The sequence below is a fragment of the Oncorhynchus mykiss genome, chromosome 22 (genome assembly GCF_013265735.2).
Source record: "Oncorhynchus mykiss isolate Arlee chromosome 22, USDA_OmykA_1.1, whole genome shotgun sequence".
Classification (NCBI taxonomy): domain Eukaryota; kingdom Metazoa; phylum Chordata; class Actinopteri; order Salmoniformes; family Salmonidae; genus Oncorhynchus; species Oncorhynchus mykiss.
This window is the reverse complement of record NC_048586.1, coordinates 26,687,730-26,712,159: the sequence shown is the minus strand read 5'-3', so window position 1 is coordinate 26,712,159 and position 24,430 is coordinate 26,687,730. Positions and strand designations below refer to the sequence as shown.

General features: G+C 42.4%; 1 protein-coding gene across 1 annotated transcript in view; it reads right to left on the bottom strand.

Moving 5' to 3' along the window:
* Positions 1-619: 619 nt before the first annotated feature.
* The window catches only part of LOC110501654 (probable ribonuclease ZC3H12C), a 25,579-nt gene continuing 1,768 nt past the window's right edge, over positions 620-24,430 (bottom strand). Inside the window, exons 2-6 of the mRNA XM_021579358.2 lie at positions 17,190-17,992; positions 16,894-17,033; positions 5,316-5,550; positions 5,093-5,199; positions 620-5,001 (exon numbers count right to left, since the gene is read on the bottom strand). Coding sequence (XP_021435033.2) covers positions 3,518-5,001; positions 5,093-5,199; positions 5,316-5,550; positions 16,894-17,033; positions 17,190-17,875 — 2,652 coding nt within the window. The 5' untranslated portion in view covers positions 17,876-17,992 and the 3' untranslated portion in view covers positions 620-3,517. The remainder of the gene's footprint in view (positions 5,002-5,092; positions 5,200-5,315; positions 5,551-16,893; positions 17,034-17,189; positions 17,993-24,430) is intronic.

Below are 24,430 nucleotides of genomic sequence, written 5' to 3'. Positions count from 1 at the left end.
GACATGACAGGCTTAAGTATTATTTCCATTCCTTAGTTAATTACTATTTCCCTGTCAACCCATTCACTGTAGGCTACAATACACTTATCTGACATACACCCTAGATCATAGAACTATCGTAGTGACATGACACACACTTGCCTCATCAACATCCTATCTTAATGAACCTGAGCACCTTTTTGGCAGCATCCCATCCCCAAGAAAGAAGACACATTGTCATCATCTGAAAGCTTGAATAGGTCTTTATTGCTCTTATTATTCATCTTAACATGAAGGAGTCAACATGTACCACTTGGCCACAGTTCCCTGAATTAGCATGTAAGTCTGCTACAGGCCAGAGTGTCATAGAGAGTCACATGCTCTGGGGTTCCAGTACCTAAAGCTCATTGTTGCAACATGTGTTTCCTCCCATTCACATACAGTACAGTCACCAAGGCAAAACATCAACATCACATCAGGCCACAGTTCTTGTTCTCCATTCCCCAGATTCCATTTTGGCTTGAAATGACCCATGTTGACCTGTGAAGAAAGCAGCATCATAATTCAGAAACATAAGTTAACTCTCAATTATTTTGCCAATTGCTTTGGTCCCAGACAGAATACCTGAATCGCAACCTTATTTTTGTGGATCTTTTTTTTTTAAACAATCATTTTTAAGACATTTATTATATTTAACAGTTTTATTGTAGCACAAACGGTTGGATTTAAAGCACAGCAGTGATGAATATGAAAATAAATTATACTTGACATTGGAAAGTTTGACACATTAAAATCTATTTGTTTTGCTTGAATTGTAGGCCCTGGATGCAGACTGGCAAAATTAAACACAGTTAGCAGTCAAATAGAATTAGAAGTCAACCAGTCAGACCAATGACATAAAACCAATTACTATCCAAATTCCAAAATGACCAAAAAATGGCCATGGTGGAAGAAATTCAACCCAGTACTATATCCAAAACCCAGCACATGTACATACACTGTCTTCAAACTGAACCTCACGTCATCAAATGGTGATTCATTATACAGAAGGTGAATGGTCCTGTACAGCCTATATCCAGAGACGGTGAGGAAAACCACCGAAACAATTTCCCTAAAAGGTCTTAATGCTGATAAAAAAATAATACATCACATATAATTCCAATATCAACTCTTTAAAAAAATCAGGACATGGAAAAATAAATGTTTAACTGAACATGGTTCAGACTATCATCGGATGTGTTTAAAAAAGTAGAGGCATTTACTACTCTGCCCACACCCCGGCACACACTGGCACACACTGGCACACACTGGCACACACTGGCACACCCCGGCACACACTGGCACACACTGGCACACCCCGGCACACACTGGCACACACACTGGCACACACACCGGCGCACACACCGGCGCACACACTGGCACACACACTGGCACACACACTGGCACACACTGGCACACACTGGCACACACTGGCACACACTGGCACACGGTGCCCTGCAGCTACTGAGAAGGCTCTTTTTTTAGAAAGGTGCTAGACGTCAAGTTTTGGGTGGCGGTTTTATTTAGCCACAATGTCTCATGCTCGCTCAGCTCAAAGTTAATATGCCAACCAACTCAGGGGACCAGAAAAGAACACTGCTATGCAGTGACTTGCCATGTAATACTAATGTGTGAATGGACATGGTTTCTTTAATGTAAAAAACAAAAACAAACATATTTGAACCTTTTGGCTGTTGTCATGTTGAGAAACTGGTTCCAGAGAGCAAGTATTGTCTTTGTCCAGTCAGCAGTGTTCCACTGATCCTCTGAAGGGATAGGCTTAGTTTAATGAGAGAGCTGAGAACCACGGTACAAAAACATGTTAAGTGAAAGATCATGACCATCAAGGGGCTGATGGGGAAGAAAAAATTCTCTGCTTCCCCATAAAGCTGACCCCCACAGTCACACTCACATGACTGTGACCTGAGTTAGATTGTGACCAGCCAACGAGAAAACACACTTTCAGACGAACGATAATAAAACAACCAATATTTTCTGTCCTATGTGTCTGTTGATCACCAATCACAGTACAGTAGTTGGACGAAATTGCATTTGATGCCTTTTCTTTCCCAAATAATTCTTAAAAACACAATACAACATTTCCCAAAATATATTTTAGAACATTAACAAATGTGACCAATTACGGCACATAAATCTCAAAATACTTTTTGTATACATATTCTCATATAAAACAATGATCTGGTTTAAGTTAATAGGATACAATTTGTATCAACGAGGAGAGGCATTCTCTTGGCCACTAAAGTTTGTTGTGGTCAGGTTACCTTGGCAACACAAGTCCAGTGTTTTGGACTGTAACAGGTAGATGTAGTCCCTGCTGAGTGTGAGCAAGGCATTTCCCAACACGGTGTCATTGCCTAACTATTCCTATTCACTGAGCGATTGTGGCAATTTACAATGGATTCTAAGCCAGGAGGTAGAGAATTACCTTGTCCACAGAGTTAAGTACATAGACAGTTACAGTACAGCACCATCTGTCTGTCTGTCTGGATGGTTACACCTGATGTCTTCTCTTGTAATGAAACCCTAGCAACAGAAACCCCCTTCAGCTAAAATAATCTCACACAACAAAAAGGACAAAGGGACAATAATAAATTAACACATTCATACATTTAAATAAAAACGTTAAGATAAACACCTGCACCTGCACTAGTTTGCATTTCCTTAAGAACCATCTGATTTCAATGGCCAGAATGGTTGTTGGAGGACAAAAAAGTGGTTAAAAAAAGAAAGCGAAAATCAATATCGCAATCTCTCAAGCTGTGAAGTAAGCTTCAGAGCTTTCCCCAAAGAGGAACTAGCTCCTGTCTGTGAGAGTAAACAATGCTCTGGGGTTTTCACATGGACTTTACCAGGGCTTTAACAGCTGGAGTTCTTCACTTCTCTAAAGGGGAAGTTCATCAAATTATTTCAACAACGTTATTCAATTCACCACCTGCTTTTATGAATCGTTAATGAACATATTACAGGGATACAACTAAATCAGTGTAGTTTAGATTTATGAATTTGCTTTGTCTTTTAGTTTGAAATGTTTGGAAGTAACATGTTTATGACAACAAACAATACCTTCGATTTGGAATCCCAGAATTCACCCCGTGTTAACACCTCAGGATTTTATGATATGATTGGCAAAATGTTGATTAAAAAAAGCAACGAAAAGTGCCATAACAAAATATAAAGACAATAAAAATAATTTAAAACATACAAAATAAATACATTTAAGCAACACATCCCATTCAAAGAGTCTCCTGAAATAATGCTGACACACATGTTCACTCCTACCCACACACCATAAACAATCCTGACCTTAAGTGCTTGAGGTGGTCTCATACCGCACAACAGTAACGGACAACAATAAGGTAGCTCGGATTCTCCTTAAAAAATATAATTAAAAAAAATCTCCCCCTGTATCATAGACGTTTTGGGAGGACTATAGAGTTGGGCACGTCACCTCTTTCCTCTACTACAGTAGTGTCAGTACTCAGTAGCGAGCCTGGGATTTCTCAGACAGAATGGCTGCAGCCAGCTGCTGGGCGTCCATCACGTGGGGGTTCCTCTCCATCACCACCTTCACCAGCTCTGGAGGAAAGATGTTACATAGATTGACAAACACTTTATCCCTCACATCCTGGCATCTTCCCCCCTGGTGCTGGGGGTTCATGGAGGGGCGGGGTGGAGGATGGGAGGAGGAAGGGGGTTGAGGATGGGGCGAGTGTGTCCCCCTGGGCCAGGAAGAGTGCCAGGGTTGTTCGTGGCCCTCAGGCTGGGACTGGAAGTTGAAGGCCTCGTAGCAGGGCTGGATGAGCTGCTGGTAGTGGGAGTCCCAGCTGGCCAGCCACTGCTCCTGTCCCATCCCAGGGTAGGTCCTCCGTGGGCGGACAGGGGAGTGCTCGTAAAGCCGGGAGTTCTGGAGGCTGTTGTTGTCCTGCCAGGTGGAGCCCCCCAGGTTATGCCCCAGAGTTGAGCTGTGAGAGTGGCAGTGGGGGCTGGAGGTCTGGGGTGGAGGTTGGGGAGGGTAGTCCTCCGAACAGCCAGAGCTGCTCCCCACAGATGGGTGCTGAAGATGGGGAGGAAGGTAGGTGAGATGGGCCTTGAAGTGGTGAAGGGAGGAGGGATGATCCTCCAAGCTGAAAACCTGTGGCCTCCCCATGCTCTGAGATAGGGGGTAGCTATGATGGGAGCCTCCATGTGGGTGCAGGGTCAGACCAGGGGGAGGGTTGTTGGTGTGGTGTGGGTAGCGGCTGGAGCAGTGGTGGTGATGGGGGTGGTGGCATTTGAGGCCATCCTCCAATAGGGGGTCAGGGGAGAAGGAGTCAGAGCTCATGCTGCCCTCGCTGCTGCAGTCAGATGCCAGCAAGCCCGTCCGTAGGTCAGTTGGGAACAGCCGCTCGGGTATCAGTGGCACCACCAGGTTTAGGCTGGAGTACGCCCTCATTAGGGAGTTGTAGCCCAGCTTTGGGGACTCACAGGTGGGATATGACTCAGAGTGACCAAGCTCCAACAGCCCTGGTGCTCTGCAGGAGCCGTTCCTCCCTGCATTGTGGTCTCTCCAATCCTGCAGAGAGAAGCCTTGGCTGGAAGGAGGACCCCCAGAGGCAGGAACCAGGAGGCTGTTGCTACAGCTGCTGCTACTACTGCTGCTACTACCTCTGCGGGCCTCTGATTTGGTCCTCCCGCCCAGCCGCTCCTCCAGGAGGTCGTTGTATGGGGGGGTGCACAGGCCGGGGTCCGACCGCCTCTTTGGGGCGGCTCGGTGGGGTTCTGGGAGCCCGTCTGCACTGGAGCTGCTGGACATGCTGTGGCTCTTCACCAGCGGAGCAGAGCCCAGGCTCTTGGAGGAAGAGGTGGAGGAGGAAGAGGAGTTCTTGGCACTGGCACGCAGCTCGTCGGCCACAGAGCGCTGGGGCTGACTGCCTCTCTCAGGGTGGTAGAATTTACACTTGTGGCCGTAAGTGCACTTCTTCCCTTTAGAGAATACAGGGTGGTTAACTCTCAATCACGAGACAAGCCAGAGGAGGCTGGATGAATAATGTATAAGAGGATGGCTAGGTGTTACCATAGGGGCAGGGCTGCTTCCTGTGTTCTGGGATCACTGGTCTCTTCCTCAGGAAGTTCTCCAGACTGGGACCATGGCGACCCAGAGGATCATCAGGAGGCATGAACCTGGACACACAACCACATACCAGACACACGGTCAGATAACCACTCAACATCCACATATCAATGCCCGGGAAAAACAACTCCAGATACTAATAGTTATAGGCTTGGTGGGACCTTACTTGTCATTGACGAATGAGTACATGAGCAGCCGCTCGTCAATGAACTTCTTCCACTCTGTCTTCTCATTGGCCAGGTCCCGGTAGTTGTCGTTAGAGACAATGATGCCGTCGGACTCGTAGGCCAGCTTGACGATGAAGCGGTCATCGTAGCAGACCACCCGGCGGCCCTGGACCCGACGAGACGGAGTGAACACCAGGATCTTGTCTTTCTCCAGACGCCGCAATATCTCCTGGTCTAGAGAGAGAAGAGAGGGGGGGAACAGGAAGAGAGGGCGAGAGTCAGAGAGAGAGAGAGAGATGGGGTATGCATTTTGCTGCCAGGAATATACCTGACACCTGCAGTGTATTTGTATTTGGAGATCTGGGTAAGGGTAAGACATGGGTAAGGTTAAGACATGGGTAAGGGTAAGACATGGGTAAGGGTAAGACATGGGTAAGGGTAAGACAAAACCAATGAATTCATGAGCCAAGCCCTCCAGCATTTAAGGTTTGTGTGTGTCTCTTCTTTAAGAAATATTTAAAACCAGGTTCTACTTTTGCCTTTAGAAAAGATTAATGTAATTTCCACCAATATGAAAATCAGCCATGATATAGGTTAAAGGTTAGACAAGTTTATACAGTCTAGTCTATTTTAACCCCCAAATTTTATGTGATGACATTGAATCAACGTGGAAAACTGATTGGATTTGCAAAAGTCATCAACATAAGAGAATTTCGTGTTTATTTCACCCAGCTTTTAACCTAAATCCAATTACAGTGTGACATTTTGCTTGATTTCACGTTGAATTCACATTGGTTGACAACTCAACAAAATGTAAATCAAAACTACAGTAGACGTTGAACTGATGTCTGTGCCCAGTAGGTAAGTACTAGAAAGTCAACGACTATGACATGTGTTAACATGTGCTCTACTCAATCTGTATCGCTGACGTTTTACAGATTGCAAGCTAGAAATGCAAAAGTCATTTCAGATTGAGCCAACATACCTGTAGACCTATGCAGTGTTTATTGCATGCAGTATATCGTGGGAACATTGCCTTTAAATTTCAATTAAGCTGTGATGCTGAACTTCTACCATACAGATCCAATAGAGCCATACATTTTTATGTCATTGGTGTTAGTAATTACAAAGACAAGGACCTTCAGCATTCCCTCCAGTGGCAAACTGTTATTGGGGTCGATATTTAGGAAAATTATTTTCTAATTAGCCGGGTTGCGGAGCACCGAATTACAAAATATATAGCAAATGTAATCCACTACATTACCATTCAAAAATATTGTAATCAGATTACAGATACTTTAAAAAAATGTTTGCCCAAAAAATATTGAACACCTTTCTGTTTTCTTAATGACATTCAAATCAGCATTGAAAAAAGTTTTGTTCCCAGCTGAGCAAGTCTGACCACAAGTCAGAGACCACTATTAAGGGCTGGAACCAGAACAAATCAGAACCAGGTGGGCACGTTTTTTTCACGGGACCTCCTATGTACGCTTGCATGTTCACAATTTTTTAAATGGGTGTTATAGTATTTGTATTTGTGTTTATTAAGGATCCCCATTCCTGGAGTCCAGCAACATTAATGCAGATAAATACAATTTAAAATATTATATGACATTACATTTCATAACACTTTACCCAATACATTTAGTGTGTTCCCTCAGGCACTCCACTATCATATATTTACAATACAACATCCATGTGTACGTGTGTGTATAGTATGTGTCTTATCATGTGTATGTGTGTCTGCGGCTGTGTGTGTCTTTTCACAGTCCCCGCTGTTCCATAAGGTGCATTTATTTTTAATTTTTTAGTAAAGATCATAGGCAGCTTGTGAGTTTCAAGTTTGGGGAAGCTTACAATTTATCCTAACATTTCAGCAGATTTGCATGCCAGCTATGATTATTTATTATTATATGCACATTTTCGTGGAACAATTTAATTTTTAGAAATATCGCTTTTGTTTCTCAACATCATTATCACGGGGTTAATCCCAAAAACCCGAAGTAAAGCGCTAAAAATGTAAAAGTTTAAATGTAACTAAGGCGAGAGCATCAGCCTCTGCCATATGGACACGTTGATGCACTGTGATCCGTTGGTGGCTAAAGAAATGAGCGCATAGAACTCAGAGCAGTAAGCCTAAAACTTCTTCGTCAGCTAAGTAAAATACATTGGCCTAAAGCCGACAAATAAAACCAGTAGAAGATGATTCACATTCATCCCTCTATTCCGCCTGTCTGCCTCCCTTTCTTTCTGTCTTGACTTGAGCTATTTATAGTGAAGTTCAACATTGTATCAAATCCTCAACTGGGTCAGCCCAAAGCTGTCACTAGCAAACATGCAACATTATATCAACTAGCCTATTCTGGGCCCTCAGAACAGACAGCTGTTTTTTTATGACATTTCCACCGGATATATGGAATCATCAGATCCTTGTATTTTGCTCTATCACACCCGAGACTTGAAAGTTATCGAGTCTGGAAGTGTTGAAAATATTTGAAAGTACTGAGGAACTATCATTCACAATAAATGTTAAAAATAACTGACTTGGTTGACTTACTGTGTGCGGTGAAGTCAAAATGACTGAGAAGCTCAACTTATTAGTGGTGGACGTGGTGAATTATAACAATCACAAATCAGACATTGCCAAATGGGAACTTTCCTACTTTTGCACGCAGAATGCCAGGTAGGCCTACTTCTGTGTGTGCTCAGGCGTGCTCAGACACATGTTCATTGCTCACATGGAGTACTCCAAACAATAGACAATGAACAAATGTACAAAACTCATAATGGTTATGAAAGAAACCAAAACTTGTTTCTCACAAGTGTAGCAGGTTGTGAACTCCGTGAACAACGTTTCCAGTCCGAGAATGACAACGATAAATGACAGTAATTAATACATGCATTAACAGAAATGAATATAACCAAATGATGGGGGATGAACGGTACGTTTATTAGGCCTACTGGTGATATACATAAGGGGAAATTGATAAAAATCTAAATCAAAGGGCAAACAATTCACACAATGAATGCCCAAGAATTGGCAGGAGACAACTGAGTGGATGCATTCTGGAGAGAGACACGCCATATCTTTGCCACACACACCTCCCATTCCTCTTGTTGCAACATTTTAAGTTATACTCAAGACACATTATCTTCACACATATTTTTCGATACTTATTACTGAAAGCCGCAACTCAATCAGCTAGACTTATTGCCATGCACAACACCCAAATTGCGGGCTTCCTAAATATGCATAGGCCTACACACTTGTGATTTGAAACAATCCACAGCCAATTAAAAAATAAGCTAATGATCATCTGTGGCTAAGTCATGCTCCCTGGTGAAGAATTTTGAATTATATTATTTAGACAGGAGTAATTATAGCCTATCATTTTTGTCATAACATCAATTTACTTGAGTGGAATCCAGCATCCTAACAAAGCACTGTAATCCTGCCAACTTTCATTTCCAATTTGCAAGAGGCTGAAACCAGAGATCTGTATATAATGACGAGATGTCTCCTCCCTAACAATTGGAGTCTTTGTACCAAAAGCGGAAGGCAGGCGACAAGCTTAAGTGTGCAAATTATGCCCATAGAAACGCATTGGGCTTATCCTGCAAAGATTTTGGCGAGAGTGAACCCTCTCGATTCTCCTCTTCTTCTCTACTGAAACTATGTCACCGGAGAAAGTATCCGAGCATGTGAAACAGCCCCCCTCTATATTTAGCTCATATATCTCATGTTGTCTGGACAGGAATATACTCAACAAAAATATAAATGCAACATGCAACAATTTCAAATATTTTACTGAGTTACAGTTCATAGTAGGAAATCAGTCAATTTAAATAAATAAATTAGGCCCTAATCTCTGGATTTCACATGACTGGGCAGGGGCACAGCCACTTGGGAGCCAGGCCAACCCACTGGGGAGCCAGGCCCAGTCAATTCAGAATGAGTCTTTCCCGACAACATTTATTACAGACAGAAATACTTGTGAGTTTCATCAGCTCTCCGGGTGGCTGGTCTCAAATGATCTCGCAGGTGAAGAAGCCAGATGTGGAGGTCCTGGGCTGGCGTGGTTACACATGGCCTGTGTAATGATCATGCTGTTTAATCAGCTTATTGATATGCCACACCTGTCAGGTGGACAGATTATCTTGGCCAAGGAAAAATGCTCACTAACAGGGATGTAAACATATCTGTGCACAAAATTTGAGAGAGATTAGCTTTTTCTGCGATCTTTTAGTTCAGCTCATGAAACATGGTGTAACTGACAGTTAGACTTACAGGTTATGCCCTTGTCTTTTGTTTGAATTGTTTACGTGTCCGCTGTGCGGGGGAAATGATAATACAAGCGGAACTACGTAGCTAATACTGTTGTAACGGGGATCCTTATTGTAGCAACACACTTTTGGAGGGAAGGCAATCCTGCGCTGCGTTAGCTAAGTTTTCATGTCATCGGGTGTAGTTCATAAAGGTTGAAGAGTGTATGTTAGGATGAAGTGTGAATTCATGCCAGGAATAATAAGTGTGAAGTTTGATTTCCTCCCTTCTGTAATAAGCAGCCAATGAGGAATTTTTTCCTTTATTCATGTGTTTAATCTGAACCCGTTATAACGCTGGTTAAACTGTTATGTATGTAAAAGCACTTCAGAGTTATACCAAGCTAATAAGTCACTCGTAAGATAAGGTTGTAAGAGTGTGCTTAACTGTATTTTTCATTTACTTTATAGTTCTCACGGAAGGTGATAATTCTGACTAAAACTACAGAATAAAGCCGCCAGTTAAAATCAAGGAACGGTTGTGCTCGTGGTTACTGAAGGGAGCTACACATGGGACCAACACTTTACATGTTGCATTTATATTTTTGTTCAGTATAGTATGACATGCCATACTGTTTTGGTCCAGACAACATCAGATACATGATCTACACATATTGAGAGAGAGGGGCGCTGTCTCGCTCGCTCGGATGCTTTAACTGAGATTCATGCGTCTTCCTGTCTGCACACGTTTGAAGCACGTAAAAATCGTCTGTTCTTGGTTGCAACACTGATTACCGTATTCCAAACTGCCTCTGGAAACAACGTCAGCACAGTAACTGGGAGCTGTATGAAATGGGTTTCCATGAGCGAGTAGCTGCACACCAGCCTAAGTTTACCATGTGCAATGCCAAGCGTCATCTGGAGTGGTGTAAAGCTCACCTCCATTGGGCTCTGGAGCAGTGGAAACACGTTCTCTGGAGTGATGAATCACGCTTCACCATCTGGGAGTCCGATGGACAAATCTGGGCTTGGCGGATGCCAGGGGAATGCTAGCTATCCGAATGCATAATGCAAACTATAAAGTTTGGTGGAGGAGGAATAATGGTCCTGTGCTGTTTTTCATGGTTCGGGCTAGGCCCCTTAGTTCCAGTGAGGGAAATCTTAACGCTACTGCATACAATGACATTCTAGATGATTATGTGCTTCCAACTTTGTGGCAACAGTTTGTGGAAGTCCCTTTCCTGTTTCATTGCGACAATGTCCCCGTGCAAAAAGGGAGGTCCATACAGAAATGTTGTTTTGAGATCGGTTTGGAAGAACTTGACTGGCCCGCACAGAGCCCTGACCTCAAAGCCATAAAACACAGACTGCGAGCCAGGCCTAATCGCCCAACATCAGTGTCCAACCTCAGTAATGCTTTTGTGGCTGAATGGAAGCAAGTCCATGCAGAAATTTTCGAACATCCAGTGCAAAGCCTTCCCAGAAGAGTGGAGGCTGTTATAGCAGCAAAGGGGGGAACAACGCCATGTTAATGCCTATGATTTTGGAATGAGATGTTCGATGAGCAGGTGTTCACATACTTTTGGCCATGCGGTGTATCACAGACGTATTATAGGCTACATAACACATTGGTATTGGTATTTGGTATTTTATTAGGATCCCCATATTAGCTGTTGCAAAAGCAGCAGCTACTCTTCATGGGGTCCACACGAAACATGAAACATAACATATTGTAATACAGAACATTAATAGACAACAGCTCAAGGACAGAACTACATACATTTTTTAAAATACAAAAAGCACACCTAGCCTACATATCAATACACACACACAAACTATCTAGGTCAAATAATGAAGAGCAAAACGTGCCACTCTGTTCTGGGCCAGCTGCAGCTTAACTAGTCTAGGTCTTCCCTTGCAGCACTCAACCACACGACTGGACAATAATCAAGATATTGCTTTTTGGAGTGTGGTGTGAAAAAAGCAGAGCATCTCTTTATTACGGACAGACCTCTCCCCATCTTTACGACCATTGAATCTACATATACAGTGCCTTGCGAAAGTATTCGGCCCCCTTGAACTTTGCGACCTTTTGCCACATTTCAGGCTTCAAACATAAAGATATAAAACTGTATTTTTTTGTGAAGAATCAACAACAAGTGGGACACAATCATGAAGTGGAACGACATTTATTGGATATTTCAAACTTTTTAACAAATCAAAAACTGAAAAATTGGGCGTGCAAAATTATTCAGCCCCCTTAAGTTAATACTTTGTAGCACCACCTTTTGCTGCGATTGCAGCTGTAAGTCGCTTGGGGTATGTCCCTATCAGTTTTGCACATCGAGAGACTGACATTTTTTCCCATTCCTCCTTGCAAAACAGCTCGAGCTCAGTGAGGTTGGATGGAGAGCATTTGTGAACAGCAGTTTTCAGTTCTTTCCACAGATTCTCGATTGGATTCAGGTCTGGACTTCGACTTGGCCATTCTAACACCTGGATATGTTTATTTTTGAACCATTCCATTGTAGATTTTGCTTTATGTTTTGGATCATTGTCTTGTTGGAAGACAAATCTCCGTCCCAGTCTCAGGTCTTTTGCAGACTCCATCAGGTTTTCTTCCAGAATGGTCCTGTATTTGGCTCCATCCATCTTCCCATCAATTTTAACCATCTTCCCTGTCCCTGCTGAAGAAAAGCAGGCCCAAACCATGATGCTGCCACCACCATGTTTGACAGTGGGGATGGTGTGTTCAGCTGTGTTGCTTTTACGCCAAACATAACGTTTTGCATTGTTGCCAAAAAGTTCAATTTTGGTTTCATCTGACCAGAGCACCTTCTTCCACATGTTTGGTGTGTCTCCCAGGTGGCTTGTGGCAAACTTTAAACAACACTTTTTATGGAAATCTTTAAGAAATGTCTTTCTTCTTGCCACTCTTCCATAAAGGCCAGATTTGTGCAATATACGACTGATTGTTGTCCTATGGACAGAGTCTCCCACCTCAGCTGTAGATCTCTGCAGTTCATCCAGAGTGATCATGGGCCTCTTGGCTGCATCTCTGATCAGTCTTCTCCTTGTATGAGCTGAAAGTTTAGAGGGACGGCCAGGTCTTGGTAGATTTGCAGTGGTCTGATACTCCTTCCATTTCAATATTATAGCTTGCACAGTGCTCCTTGGGATGTTTAAAGCTTGGGAAATATTTTTGTATCCAAATCCGGCTTTAAACTTCTTCACAACAGTATCTCGGACCTGCCTGGTGTGTTCCTTGTTCTTCATGATGCTCTCTGCGCTTTTAACGGACCTCTGAGACTATCACAGTGCAGGTGCATTTATACGGAGACTTGATTACACACAAGTGGATTGTATTTATCATCATTAGTCATTTAGGTCAACATTGGATCATTCAGAGATCCTCACTGAACTTCTGGAGAGAGTTTGCTGCACTGAAAGTAAAGGGGCTGAATAATTTTGCACGCCCAATTTTTCAGTTTTTGATTTGTTAAAAAAGTTATAAATAAATAATACAATAAATAAACAATAAATGTTGTTCCACTTCATGATTGTGTCCCACTTGTTGTTGATTCTTCACAAAAAAATACAGTTTTATATCTTTATGTTTGAAGCCTGAAATGTGGCAAAAGGTCGCAAAGTTCAAGGGGGCCGAATACTTTCGCAAGGCACTGTATACACATGCACACATACATATAAATACATATACATACTGTATACATATCTTTAAAAATATATGTCCTTTACTACCCTCCAACATTACCACCCTCCCCCAATTGGAGCAAATAGTGAAAAACAACGCTTAGGCCTGTATTTCCAGCTTATACATACTATGTACATTTTATGGACACAGTCTATTTTACAATAGTTTTATTTTGTTTGTTTTTACTCTTGTCCTTCCTCTACCCTCAACCTCTCCCATATATTTATGATGACAATCCGTTTTGATTTCTATTTGCCATATCTTTCAAACTGTGCTCTTTCAAAAAGGTTCTTAACCTACATAGGTTTTACGGGCACAGTATGTTTTACATTAGTAATCTTGTTGTTATTAGTTGTTATTAATCCCAACCTTCAGCTCCATTCAACCTCTCCCATCTATCTCTTAACACCATCCACATTGGATTTCTATGTGCCATATATTTTTCAACTGTGCTGTGATGTTTCACAAAAGTTCTGAACTTTCTATTCTTATTGTTTCTACAGATTGTTAATGGAAAATATTTTTTTTTGCTGAAAGTATTATTATATTGTTGATCATTTGACTATGACTTTTTAGATCGCCCAGTAGTGGCTATCTGCAGAGTTAGCTCCAAGTAAATATTGCAATTCTTCAGCCATTCCTGGACCTGTGACCAAAAACAAGCTACATATGGACAGTACCAAAACAAATTATCTAATGATTCTGCCTCTTCGCAGCAAAATCTGTAGAGCTGAAAAGGTTGTATCCCCCATATAAATAACATTACATTCGTTGCAAAAATTCTGTATAATAATTCAAATTGAAAAATGTTAAGTTTTGAATCCAACGTCGTTTTGCGTTGAAGTTCATAAACCATGTGCCATGAAATCGGAACGTCAACCATATAGTTTTTCAATTCCACATCAATCCATGGAGCCTTAACAGTTCTATCAGTCAGTTTCTTAACAGGTGCATGTTTATCAATAATTGGAAGAAGCAATTTCATAAATTCCTCAAGTGCAGCATCTGGATGCTCCTTATTAATCACATCAGACAAACACATTTTTTTTTTTACATCATCCACCTAAGAGTCCCAGCAAAATCTTTTGTATGATCTCTTTTACACTATTTTGACCCAACTTTTGGAACTTTGGCTTTCCTGGATATAGACTATATTGTGATCACTGCATTCAATGGTTACGGATACAGCTTTAGAACCATGTTCTACAATATTAGTACAAATGTGATTGTTACATGTGGATGATCTTGTTCCTGTAGTGTTTGTAAACACCCTGGTAGGTTGATTAATAACTTGAACCAGATTACAGGCACTGGTTACAGGGAGAAGCTTCCTCTTGACTGGACAGCATGATGAAAATCAGTCAAAATTCAGGTATGCAAGAAAGTAGACCTCTCTGTTTACATCACATACACTATCAAGCATTTCACACATATGATTTAGATACTTACTGTTAGCACTTGGTGGCCTATAGCAAAACCCCAAAAGAAAATAATTTGATGTGAAACACACTGCTGCTTTCTCATTTAACTATTTGCGCCTTAGGGATTGTGGTTGTTGTGGATGGCTGTTCACAAATGTACGTACAGTATATGTGTATTTTAACCCAATGATGGTTGAATTGAAGAAATATAAGCTGCCTATCAATCATTGTTTTTATGACCAGGGGTGTATTAATTACGGAAACCGTTTACCGTTTAAGAACCAAATCGAAGCAAACAGAGCAAAACGAGAGTTTCTATTGGACAAATTCAGGTAGGTCCCTCCACATTTCGTTACATTTGCTTCCATTTAAGAAATGTTCTGCAACAGAATCGACGTAATGAATAGCCTACGAGCCTGTGGACAGCCAGTGAAAAATGTTCTCTTGGAACAGCTGTATAGTATGGATCACAGCCTATGGAATAACAGTTTGAATTCCTCCCTTCTAAACTCCCTCGTGGTATTGTGCTCTATACTGTCAAAAACAAGTTTCATTTAAGAAGGGGCTTTTAGTCTATTGCTCAATCTCATTAATGCTGATTCTTAATGCTGATTCAAAAAGAAAATTATCTTAACCTAACTGACATTCTCAAACTTGCACACTTTTGATGGGATTGAAAGAGTAGTTTACTATTTAAAACTTGATGTTATATGGTTCCTCACCCTGAAAGTAGTCTATGGGCCAGGAGAATGGAACCTTTATTTAACTAGGCAAATCAGTTAAGAACAAATTCTTATTTACAATGACGACCTACCCCGGCCAAACCCGGACGACGCTGGGCCAATTGTGCACCGCCCTATGGGACTCCCAATCCCAGGCGGATGTGATACAGCCTGGATTCAAACCAGGGACTGTAGTGACGCCTCTTGCACTGAGATGCAATGCCTTAGACCGCTGTGCCACTCGGGAGAAACTGTAATCCATGGTTCAATATTCTTTAAAAAGCCACTACAAGCTTAAATGGTGAACTACTCCTTTAAACAGCTGCAAATTATCACCAACAAAAACATAAACAATAGGCCTATAGCAAATGCAACATATGGAATACATTTTTCACAGGCAAATAGCACTTTTCTGTTGTGCTCAAAGCATGCCAATCTGAGAGCAGTATTTATTTTTCAACTTGAAGCAATTAGCCCAATAAGTCCTCCATGACAAAATAAATCATAAACAAAAGGCTAGACTAAATAATCCTTAGTTTTTGGGTTATGCTCAGGTAAAACAATTTGTCTAATCAAGAAGGCTATTAAATCAATTGGAATGACTGAAAATCTGACAGACTCTGTTGTTGTTTTTTATGTAAAGATCTATCCTAGTAGTAGACAGCAATGGGTAAGTAGAAGCCTACATAACCAACTCATAAAGTTAAACGGAACATCCATTTATGGCCAACTATGTAAACTCTAACATTGATTTATCTTGCAATAGATTTTCAATTGGTAATATACATGTTTGTCTTATTCTAATGCCTCTTAAGCAGAATTAGCTTTTTGGGCTTAATTTAATGTTAGGCATTAGGGTTATCAGTGTGGTTAAGATCAGGGTTAGGGTTAGCTTTAAATTCAGATTTGATGACTTTGTGGCTGTGCCAGCTACTAAACTGTGCCTATTAAGAGGAAAGTAACCTAAAAGTAAATGATAGTAACCAGATTACGTTACTGAGTTTGTGTAATACAAAAATTACATTACTGATAAAAAACTAATAACTGTAATCTGTTACTAGTAACTGTAACAGATTCCATTTAGAAAGTAACCTACCAAATCCTTAGACCCTTTTAAGTATGTCAGAATTTAAGGGATTCCATTGATCATTTGGTATGTCTAAATACAAAGATTCATTGGTGTTACTCCATTTAAATGAAGGGAAATTACATTGTGAGCAAAATGATTAATCATATCGCTTTAGTAAATATTATTTTAATAGTTAATGACCTTAAATTTGAGCCTCCTCAATTACCAAAAATGTATTATTGGTGTTATTGTCATTGACAGTTAAGAGAAGACCCAGATGTTGGGAGAAAGGGGTGATTTAGAACAGGTGTGAGGGTGGGGTTTGAACAAAATAAGGTGGTAGGGGTTTGAAGGGGGATGTTGGGGGTGAACATGGAAGCGCTGGTTTACCTGTGATAAGGGCGTCCGGTCTGGACTGTTCCTTTCTCCAGGCGGGCACAAACACAGTGATGTCACGGTGACCACGCTCCAAGAACCAATCAACAGCCAGCTGGATGCCGTGACAGGAGAACACTTCCTTATTCCCATGACTGTGGAGAAACGCACACAAATTCATGATCATGACATGTGTTTTTGTTTATTTGTATAATACTATAGATCAAGAGAGCAGTGTATGAGGTCTTGCAGATAGAAAAGGAACCTGAGTAAAGTGTTTCTGAATGTAGCAGCAGTTTGTGTTGACTCACCTCATGGCTACATTACTCCCATCCACCACCACAGGCCTGATGTTCTCCTTGTCATCCAACAGAAGCTGGGAGGAGCAGTCCAGTCTGGAGGAGTCCAAAGAGGGGGAGGATAAGGAGGAGGAGGACGACTGGGAGGCGGCAGACTCCCCTGCCTCCTCCGTCTCTGTCCTGGTGCCTAGTTTGACCAGTTCTCCCAGTATGTCGTTGATGAGGGCGTCAGGCCCTAGCTTCCTCAGCACCAGCAAAACCAGCTCCTCAGAGTAGCCCAGCTTCAGGGCAAATTCCATCTTGGAGCGATACTCTGTGAGGGGGTCGGTGGGGAGTTTGGGGTCCCTAGCGGGGGGGCTTTGTGGCAGGCCCAGTCCAGCAGGGTGACAGGGGTGCGGATGGGGGGTCTCAGCGCCAGAACCAGTGCCATGGTGGATCCCCCGCTCATCTTCGCTGTCCGACGCAGCACTTTCTTCAGAGGAGTTACTACTACTACTACTGCTGATGCTGCTACTACTGACACTGCTATGGGTGTCTCCCACCGGTGCCTCTTCCCCCTCCAAAACTCCTGAGTGAGTGCCGGCTGTGGCACTCAAGCTGGCCTGGCGGTCGGTGCCTTCCACATGGAGGTAGTCCAAATCCAGCCCCAGATTGAGGTTGTGGCCTGTTCCATCCTCCAGATGGTCCTTCAGGCCCATGAAGCCGTCTTATACATCCAGCCTCTGACCCCGGACCTCTGACCTCAGATGACCCTGGACAACCCCACTGTCACTGCTGCTGATGGGCTGCTCTCTGACCAATCCTGGGACGGAAGCCTGGTGGAGAGGGATGGGCAAAAAAGTTATCCCATTGGTCAGACCGGTTTCCACCTAGAAATCTGGAGAATTTTCTGTGCTTTTCTATCTGAACATTTCATAATGTTACAATTAGCCCCCAAGTGATTTAAGTCACATTTTCTAACTTGTTGAGCTACTTTATAACAGCCAGTGTTAATAACTGGACCCAGCCCTTCCCTCCAACACCCATGCTGCAGGGGTTAACCTTAAAAGTGAAGAGAAATTGCTCTTAGTGAGTAACCTGAGCTGTAATAGTGCTTCTCAAGTATTAGGCTGAATGACACACCACACGCATTCCCATTTAAAACCACAATCTCCATTGTTCACTTCCACTGATTAGCATTTTTGCAGTGCTAAGCTCAGCAGTCAGAAAAGCTCTCAATCAACGTTGGTGATAACAACACACCGTGCCAAGACACAAACATAGCTGACTTGGCCCTCAATAATATACTCTACATTGCACCTACACCCATACAGGAAAACGCCGTATGAATACTTTTTGGGGGGGAACTCTTACCATCCACCACCTGATATTTAAACTAGGAACAGGTGTCGCTTGCAGTCCCAGCAGGGGTTTGTGATTGACTGAAACAGAGAAAGAACTGTTCTAATGGACCTGCCTCCTAGTTGTTCAGTGACCCCTTTAAAAAGGACATGTGTCCCAGCATCATCAGAGCACAGTGACACACTAATCTGGGGGCCCAGGGCTCCTGCTTTACAGGCATGGGCTTCACTTACTTACTGTATTAAAATATATATTTCTACTGTATATCTAAGCATGTTATGTAGGCTAGGATGTGTGTGTTGTGTTCACTGTGTTGCAGACTAAGTGGAATGTGGACAGTAATAGACAAGGGTGGAATGTAGACGTTAAGAGACAAGGGTGGAATGTGGACGGTAAGAGACAAGGGTGGAATGTGGACGGCAAGAGACAAGGGTGGAATGTCCTTTAGACTATTTCCTCAATACAAGACATGAAAGGAATAATCCCATGATAAGGGCATATAAGGAGGCCAGCACTTGCTTGATTCAGTTGTGTTGATTTATTTCATCAATCCCCACAGACAGTTGTCCTATAGCCCTGTATTTTAAGTTACACCAAACTACTGCACATCAAAGCTTGAGGCAATTTCTGGATTGGTATATCAGTGTGTGTAAGTGTGTGTGTGTCTGCATGCATGTATAAGTAGGGTAAAGGTAGGGTCTCAGTACCAGTCTCAGTACCCCTATTGACCTGCCTCTCAGAACCAAGCTGCTGCCTCACTGTGGCTCCTCATGAATGCCACAAGAGAGATGGAATAATTTAACCCTCCAACAACAAAAAGGGGCACAAAGAAAGCGACAGTGTGTGCATATGCGTGTGTGAGGGGGGTCAGGGGCTGGGGGTGGTGGGTGATATGGGGGGGCTAAAGTATGTCTGGCTTGCCATCCCCAAATAAAGCAGCTGCCATCCCAATCTGGACTCCTCCGATGGAGCATTGTTCCGCAGGCCGTGTGCCGTACACAGACGGAGGCTGGTGCTATTCAAACACACACACACACACACACACACACACACACACACACACACACACACACACACACACACACACACACACTCAACGACCCTGTTACAATCAGAACAGACGTACTGGTGTGAGCCGAGTCACTGCTCACCAGTCTGATTTCGCAAGTGTTTAAACATGATACAACACACACTCATACACATATACCAACACGAGCACACACATTCCTATTCTCTCCTGTAGCATAAACACACAACCTACAATTTTTTACACAAACAATCTTCCAAACAAACACAGACACAATTAAAATCTTCCACAACCAGTGGATAATGAGGTCAGATCTACACATTCTCCCTATAACTTCCTGGGACAGACTTCTTTCTGTAAACCAGTGGATAATGAGGTCAGATCTACACATTCTCCCTATAACTTCCTGGGACAGACTTCTTTCTGTAAACCAGTGGATAATGAGGTCAGATCTACACATTCTCCCTATAACTTCCTGGGACAGACTTCTTTCTGTAAACCAGTGGATAATGAGGTCAGATCTACACATTCTCCCTATAACTTCCTGGGACAGACTTCTTTCTGTAAACCAGTGGATAATGAGGTCAGATCTACACATTCTCCCTATAACTTCCTGGGACAGACTTCTTTCTGTAAATTGCATAATTATGAGAGAAATTGTATCAGTAAGAATATATGCAAAATTGTCTTTGAGATAAGCAGTGCAGTGCAGTGCACAGTCCAGTGATGTTACTACAGTTAGATGTGAAAGACCACGGCTGAATAGACACTGAACTGAAATTAGAATGTAGCGAGGTTCAAGGCTTTTGCGACCAGATCAATGAACACCCTTTGGTCCTTTGACTCGTATATAGAGGACTGTGTCCATTGCTTCTTTATTTTACTGTACTTTATATGATGATTTAAGGTTGACCTTATTTGATCAAATGCAACAATAGAAACCAGAACTATTCTGGATTAGATATAAAGAGAAACTTGAATGATTATTTAGAAAATAAGATCCTTGTTGCAAACTGTATTTTCAATGAATGGAAGAAGATACGACAAGATAAAGTATATAATAAAATGGCAGGTTTTGGTTTTCCAATAGTTTTTTGTATGAATGTATATATACAGTGCCTTCAAAAAGTATTCAGACCCCTTGACGTTTTCACATTTTGTTACGTTACAACCTTATTCTAATATGGATTAAAACAATGTAAACTACTCACAATACCCCATAATGGCAAACCAAAAACACGTTTTTAGAAATGTTAGCAAATTTATTCAAAATAAAAACAGAAATACCTTATTTACATAAGTATTCAGACCCTTTGCTATGAGACTCAAAACTGAGCTCAGATGCATCCTGTTTCCATTGACCATCCTTGAGATGTTTCTACAACTTGATTGGAGTCCACCTGTGGTAAATTAAACTGATTGGACTTGATTTGGAAAGGCACATACCTGTCTATATAAGGTCCCACAGTTGACAGTGCATATCAGAGCAAAAACCAAGCCTTGAGGTCGAAGGACTTGTCCGTAGAGCTCAGAGACAGGAATGTGTTGAGGCACAGATCTGGGAAAGGGTACCAAATTATTTCTGCAGGATTGAAGGTCTCCAAGAACATAGTGGCCTCCATCAGTCTTAAATGTAAGAAGTTTGGAACCACCAAAACTCTTCCTAGAGCTGGCCACCCATGCCAAACTGATCAATCGGGGCAGAAGGGTCTTGGTCAGGGAGGTGACCAAGAACCCAATGGTCACTCTGACAGAGCTCTAGTTCCCCTGTGGAGATGGGAGAACTTTCCAGAAGGACAACCATCTCTGCAGCACTCCACCAATCAGGCCTTTATGTTAGTGGCCAGACGGAAGCCACTCCTCAGTAAAAGGCTCATGACAGCCGGCTTGGAGTTTGCCAAAAGGCACCTAAAGACTCTCTGAGAAACAAGATGCTCTGGTCTGATGAAACCAAGAGCGAACTCTTTGGCCTGAATGTCAAGCGTTACGTTTGGAGGAAACCTAGCACCATTCCTACGGTGAAGCATGGTGTTGGCAGCATCATGCTGTGGGTTGTTTTTCAGGGGAAGGGACTGGGAGAATAGTCAGGATCGAGGCAAAGATGAACAGAGCAAAGTACAGAGATCCTTGATGAAAACCTATTCGAGAGCGCTCAGGACCTCAGACTGGGGCAAAGGTTCACCTTCCAACAGGACAACAACCCTAAGCACACAGCCAAGACAAGACAGGATTGGCTTCAGAGCAAGTCTCTGAATGTCCTTGAGTGGCCCAGCCAGAGCCCGGACTTGAACCCGATCAAACATCTCTGGAGAGACCTGAAAATAGCTGTGTAGCAATGCTCCCCATCCAACCTGACAGAGCTGGAAAGGATCTGAAGAGAAGAATGGGAGAAACTTCCCAAATACAGGTGTGCAAAGCTTGTAGGGTCATACCAAATAAGACTCAAGGCTGTAATTGCCGCTAAAGGTGTTTCAACAAAGTACTGAGTAAAGGGTCTGAATATTTATGTAAATTAGATATTGCTGTTTTTTCTATTTCTACAAAATGTAAAACTTTAGAGATTTCTAAAAACTTTTTTTTGATTTGTCATCATGGGGTATTGTATGTAGTTTGATGAGAGAAAAAAACAATTGAATCTATTTTAGAATAAGGCTTTAACGTAATAAAATGTGGAAAAGTCAAGGGGTTTGAAATTTTACGAATGCACTGTCTATTTAAGCAATTTAACCCGAGGATGTGTGGTATATAGCGACGCATCGTGGAGTGCCTGGACACAGCCCTTAGCCATGGTATATTGGCCATATATCACAAACCCCCGAGGTGCTTTATTGGCATTATAAACTGGTCACTAACATAATTAGAGCAGTAAAAATAAATGTTTTGTCATACCCGTGGTATATGGTCTGATATACCATGGCTGTCAGCCAGTCAGCATTCAGGGCTCGAACCACCCTGTTTATAAATGCACATAAACACTGAGTGTACAAACATTAAGAACACCTGTTCTTTCCATGACATAGACTGACCAGGTGAATCCAGGTGAAAGCTATGATAGTTTATTGATGTCACTTGAATCCACTTCCATCAGTGTAGATGAAGGGGAGGAGACAGGTTAAAGAAGGATTTTTAAGCCTTGAGACAATTGAGACATGGATTGTGTATGTGTGCCATTCAGAGGGTGAATGGGCAAGACACAAAATGTAAGTGCTTTTGAACGATGTATGGTAGTAGGTGCCAGACACACCAGTTTTATGTTGAGAACTGCAATGCTGCTGGGTTTTTCACGCTCAACCAGTTTCCCGTGTGTATCAAGAATGGTCCACCACCCAACGGACATACAGTCAACTTGACACAACTGTGGGAAGTATTGGAGTCAACAATTGAGGCTGTTCTGAGGGCAACAGGAGGTGCAAATCAATATTTATGAATGTGTTCCTAATGTTTGGTATACACAATATGTATACACTGTATATATCAGGGATGGGAACCTGGCCAGGAATAGACAAGGGTGAAGTCTATTTTGAAGTCGTTTTGAAGGCCTCCCCCCGACTGAGCTCCTCATTCGGGGTCTCAATTTACTGTTGCAAGTTAAAATAGTAGAATACGGCCTCCCGGGTGGCGCAGTGGTTAAGGGTGCTGTACTGCAGCGCCAGCTGTGCCACCAGAGACCCTGGGTTTGCGCCCAGGCTCTGTCGTAACCGGCCGCGACCGTGGGGCGACGCACAATTGGCCCAGCGTCGTCCGGTTTAGGGAGGGTTTTGCCAGTGGGATGTCCTTGTCTCATCGCGCACCAGCGACTCCTGTGGTGGGCCAGGCGCAGTGCACACTAACCAAGGTTGCCAGGTGCACGTGTTTCCTCTGACACATTGGTGCCAGTCAATGGCTTCCGGGTTGGATGCGCGCTGTGTTAAGAAGCAGTTAGTCTTGGTTGGGTTGTGTATCGGAGGACCTTCGTCTCTCCTGAGCCTGTACAGGAGTTGTAGCGATGAGACAAGATAGTAGCTACTAAAAACAATTCAATACCACGAAATCGTGGAGAATTTTTTAAAAATACTTGTAGAATACAAAAGGTGCAATTATGAAATGTGGTTGTGCATCAGCAGTTTTTCTCTTGTTATGTCAGTCACTGATAGTCACTCAATTAGCCCATATCAGATAACTTTAATTAGATTGGTAAGTTAGTCTAGCGGCCTACTATTTAAGTGTAGTAGTGGCCGGGGTGATTTTGTTAGTCAGTCTCACTCCGATATCATAAAAACCTACAAACATTTCTCAGGAAATTCGCTGTAAAACAGAACGTGTGTACGTAGACCGGCAAGCAACTGATTTTTTTGTGGCTCCTCCCCCATATGATTATTTTATTTTGTTACCACAAATACAGTGTCTTATAATCCCATGTGTGCTTGGTATCCTAAAGATGTAAGACACTATAAAAATGAAATCAATAAAATCTCAAATCTAAAGAAGAAATGTGATCTCTAATACATCAGCTCAATGAGTTATTATTGTAACCGGGGTACTTACAGATGACTTTACAACTAGTTTCTATTCAATATTTCCCCCAAATGCCCTTACTTCCCCTCCTGAAAAACAATGACTCACAAAATCTACACAACTGTTTGCCAAACTGCAAACAATAACCACAGGCACTGGCAGTCCTAGAACCTCCAAACCTGCTCTCCCCTCTTGTACTCCCAGCAAATACGTGGAGGTAGAGATAATTCTAGACTTCCAGCTGGAGCTGGAGCTGGTGAGATAGATAAAAAGGAAGATAAAGAATGTGATGGAAATATGGGAATACAGGGCAAGCTAGATCTAGACATGAAAATGACAACTGAGATAGAAACAGAGGTGGGAGTTAAGGTCCTACTACATTGAGCAGATG